Source organism: Gobio gobio (assembly GCF_949357685.1).
Source record: "Gobio gobio genome assembly, chromosome: 13".
NCBI lineage: Eukaryota > Metazoa > Chordata > Actinopteri > Cypriniformes > Gobionidae > Gobio > Gobio gobio.
The window spans coordinates 38441529-38446528 of NC_137106.1; the positions used below are offsets into that span (position 1 = coordinate 38441529).

General features: G+C 34.9%; 1 protein-coding gene across 1 annotated transcript in view; it reads left to right on the plus strand.

Annotated features, from left to right (window-relative positions):
* fzd3b (frizzled class receptor 3b) overlaps positions 1-5000 on the plus strand; it is a 43577-nt gene that overhangs the window by 497 nt on the left and 38080 nt on the right. Inside the window, exon 2 of the mRNA XM_079832352.1 lies at positions 1398-1979. Within this exon, the coding sequence (XP_079688478.1) occupies positions 1653-1979 (327 nt within the window). The 5' untranslated portion in view covers positions 1398-1652. The remainder of the gene's footprint in view (positions 1-1397; positions 1980-5000) is intronic.

Genomic DNA, 5000 nt, shown 5'->3' on the forward strand with positions numbered 1-5000 from the left:
TATTCATACATTTACAACACGCAAGGTGTGCATAGGGTTGTCTATGTCTAATGCAATTCTTTGAAGAATATAGATTGATTTGACATGTTTAGTATGTGTGTGGTTTTCATATTAGAGAATTCATGAAGACTTTCTGCAGATTTGTAATGTCTTGTTACTGTTTCGTAGATGGTTGTGTGTTTGTAGACTCACACAAACGTGTTGTAAGGGGGGTGGGATGTTTACACTGGCTCCTGTTAATTCAGATTTAACACAATCGGGATTAAGAAGGGCTGAGTGAAATGTCATGTAATTCTTACATATTACTCACTGCCCCATTTTATCTCACAATTTGGTTCATGCAAGTCATTCGAAATAAATGCATTTTTGATGAAGAAAAGTCATATTTCAGCTCAATATTTAAAGAAAAAAAAAAGAAATTATATTTGCATAATGAACAAAGTATTTGAAATTAAAATTATCTATATAATATATAATACAATTAACTATATCATTCATAATATTTCAATAACAATTAACCACATTTCTCCTTGAAATACACAATACTGTAAAGCAATAATGTCATCTCAATACAGTAACACAGTTGAATGAATGTCTGGAATCAATGATTTTTAAATTATAATAAGAAATAATGGTCACACTTTAGTTTAGGGTCAAATTCTCATTATTAACTAACTATCCTCAATAAACTCCTAATTACTGCTTATTAATAGTTAATAAGGTAGTTGTTAAGTTTAGGTATTGGGTAGGATTAAGGGATGTGGAATATGGTCATGCAGAATAATGCATTAATATGTGCTTTATAAGTACTAATAAACGGCAATATCATAGTAATATGCATGCTAATAAGCAGCTAGTTAATAATGAGAATTGTACCCTAAACTAAAGTGTTACCAAAATAATTAAATTCACTACAAAAAATACTACCATAATGCATGAATTAAAAAAAAAAGTATAATTAATACCTCAACACAATTTAAATATTTCCTTTTGCATGCACTAATGCAGTTTTTAATTGTAAAAGAAATGTACTTAATTGTCATGAAAATAATGAAGATATTCTTAGGGACCCTAAAATAGGCTTGATTTTCTTTATGCAAAATATAACTGTGCATTTTCTTGTGATTTTGGAGCTGAAATACGACCCAGACATGTTCTTGACGGGTTTTGTGAGGTTCACCTAGTTAATGGATTGTTGGTTTTGGTTTACGGCTGTTATAACAGCTGTTTAAATGGTCTTGCCTAGTACAGTAACTGTTTACAAGCTGGGGTTTACATAAGCTTGCCAGGCACAAAACTAATGAAGTTAACCAGTTAAAATGGATTATTTGCACACATTGGCTTCAGATAAATCTGTATTTTTCGTCTTTTAATTAATATGTATATTGTTGTTCCAGGTATCCAGTATCAGTTGTAGCCACGTCCTAGAGCCCTGTTTGAAGGATCCATTGAAGACCACCCTGACCGAAGACAATTTCTCATTCGTCCTGTTGTCTTGTATGCATGTGAGAGGATGCGTAAGACTGTGGCGGGTCTGATCAAAGCGTGCACTGACCCGAGACGCCGGTCAACAGACAGGTATCCATGAGGACCATCTGACAGAACAGGAAGGGGATGGAAGCAGTCGATCGTAGCGGTATGCCTTACACACTATGGGTGTGGCGGATCTCTGCGTAGAGAAGAAACCCTTGTGCTTGTGTTCGGCTTCTCACTCCTGTCAGTCTCAGTTCTGCCATTCAAACATGGGGCACGTTGTGGATTTACCTTCCCAAGGGAAGTGGCTCTTCGGTGCCCTGCTGCTCTTGTCCCTGTTCACGAGCAGCCTTGGCATCCACATGGACTCGGCGGTGGGCAGTCACAGCATGTTCACCTGCGAGTCGATCGGTCTACGTATGTGCCAGGATCTACCCTACAACACCACCTTCATGCCCAACCTCCTGAACCACTACGACCAGCAGACGGCCGCTCTGGCCATGGAGGTAATGAGCCGTTCCTTCTCTCTTAAACTGCTGGGATTTAGAGAAGGTGCCACAGAAACGGGGTTGCCATGGAGCTTGTTGTCGTGCAAGCTTGTGGTTTGTGGTTGGTGCTTTGATGAGCTTGAATAATTTAGACTGTCGGTAGCTCTTGCAAGTGAAATAAGCTTTATATCATATTTTTAAACCTGAGTGTGAGAGCTGCAGGATTATAGGTGCTATTTTTTGGGGGTGTTTGATCCAATTTGACAACTTGATATGAGTGTGTGTGGTCTAATTTGCATCCAGATTTTGATTTTGAAAATATCTTCAGGTCTTGAGATACATTAAAATGCCCTGACGTTTCGTATGAGAACCCTATAAGTTAATTGCATGATTTCTAAATATTTATCCATTTGGATAGGAATCTATTTTTGTATTTATTAATTAAATACAAACTTTATTGTATGTAACTAAATAGTAGTTAAATAGTAACCGTAGTTAAATTACAGAAAAATTAAGAGTAATCCCTTACTTAATTTTTTTTAAACAAAAGTCATTCAATTACAGAAAAATGAAGTAAGTAAATAAAATAAATTAATTAATTGCATACACCCAACACCCATTACAACCTTCCAAATAGATTGTTTTGTAAAGTTTATAGTGACATTTAATTCTATCTAATTCTCATTTTCTCTTTCCCCCATTTGTGTGATGCAGATTGTGCTTGCTCAGGATTTTTGTAATGCCTGCCACGGCCATTTTGATGATTCATATCCATATGAAACGCAATGAGATCATTTTTGCCCAGAGGTTTTTTTTTGCGTAATGGATCTGTTATTCATCTTGAAAGTAAACTTGTGCCGTTACGTCTGTCGTCAAAGATAGTAGCTATAATCTAAAAAGGCTAAAATAATTATAGGCAAATAAATCATATATTTTATCACTATAAATATATCAATTAATTATATATTAAATTAATTAAAATAATCACATTATAGGTTAAAAATGCACCGAAGACTGAAAAAGGAAAGCAATATAAAAATATAAAACATTATAGAATATATATTTTAACATTTTAACAGCAGCTATTATTACATTTTAATTAATACAAATATTAGAATAATCATTTTGACAATTTAAATATAATTTTTTTTTTTTATAAATACAAAAAAAATGTCTTCCTGTTAAATAATTAGACTTTTAGATATTGATTATATAGATGTCAGAACTAAAAATGATTTACTGTATGAACTCTAATTTATTAGTTTCTAAAATAGCCCATCTGTTGCAGAAATATCTACAGGGAATGTCAAACAGCCCCAGTGAAACACTTCTGTTGGTCTCAGGAATGGAATGTTTGTAGAATGCTGCTTTATTCCATGTGTTGAAGGGACAAATGGTGCCATCTTACATTTTCCCCCCAGTTCTAACGGCCTCATAATCTCTGCTGAGACCCATAATGGCTGGATTGATATGAAGCGTGGAATAATGCTCTTTCTCCCATTGTTTCAGTCAATTAAACACGATGAAGAGCATAAGCGTCCATCTGTGTTCTGGGATCACAACAGAGCAGCCAGTGTCAGTTGCCTGCTGTAGGTCTGTGGGGTCATGTGACCCGGGCGGCACTGAGGTTCATCTGTAAGGGGTGTACAGTATCCCCTGTGGATGTGTATTACATCACCCCGAGATGCCCTGCTGGTGAACCAAAGCCAAAGTCCCTAAAAACAAGCCTTACCCCCCTCCGTATTTGCCCCGGTGCCGCCTCTGGAATGATACGATACGATAAACTGCTTCTGTTGCATGACTTAAAAAAGTCAGTTGTTTTAATCACGTTTTTTTGTTTAAATTTTTAATGTGGAATTGCGATTGTTCCAACATTTCTGAAGCACCTTTAACAAAATCAGTATTGATCCCAATATTTTAAATAATGTTAATATTATTTTCCCAAAATAGTCTTTATTTTTATACTGATTTATCCTTACGGTCGGTCAATTGACTTAACAAACGCTATGTGATTCAGAATTTATTCAAACAAAGTTGTTTCAAAAGAATGATTTGTTCGCGGATCGGACATGGCTGGCATGTGACTGTTGCACAAGGGTTTTATGGTTCTTTTCTTTTCTTTTTTTATAAGCTCCGTTAGAGAGCCGATGGGATTATATGGAAATCTCATGTGTATGTTAACTAAAGTTTTCTCTGTTGGGAATGAGGCCAGGCGATTAGAGCTGACCCTATTAAAAAAAAAACATAAATATAGGTTATCTTTGTATTATGTGCTTATGTTGAGCTGGATTCTGCGCTCATGAATCAAATCCAAGCAGAAGGATATTATGCTTTTTACAGTCAAAGCTAAGTTAAGTCTGAACTTGCAGAAGTTTGATGAATATCACAAAATTCTTAAAAATTTTTAATTGTCATATTTCACCCCCAAATTAATCGATTTGCCTTTTTTTGTATACAAAATTATTAAGATGTTTTATGCTTTGTGACATTATTTTCATTATTTAAGCACAGACATTTCCCTCCCAAATTACTGTAAAAATGTTATTTAATTTTAAATATGTTTATAACGAAATAAAAAATCATCCTGCTACACTTATTTTAAAAAAAAAACTCAATTGTTTTTTCACATTACATTACTGATAATTTGGAAGTCAATGTGCTTAGTTGTCATGAAAATTATTTCACAATGCAAAAATATTTGAATGGTCCTAGAACAGGCTTTTTTGTGTGTGTAATACATAAAATATTTCAAATCATACGCTTGAGTTTGGGGTTAAATTTGAGCCACTCGTATTCCAGACAGGTTTCATGAGATTAACCCAGTTTTCAACAGCACTTACCAATGGGCAATTACAAATTAACCAGAATTAGATGTGACTATGGGTTTTCTTGATGTTTCAGCAAAACCACTCACCCTTCCCACCCTGTGCTAATTAAAGATCTCCAGAGGAATTTACTGTCTGATTAGACATTTTGGGGTCTAGACGCTCTCATTGTGATGCGAGCAGTGATGCTGTAATTGGGTGGAGTCTGGGTGAT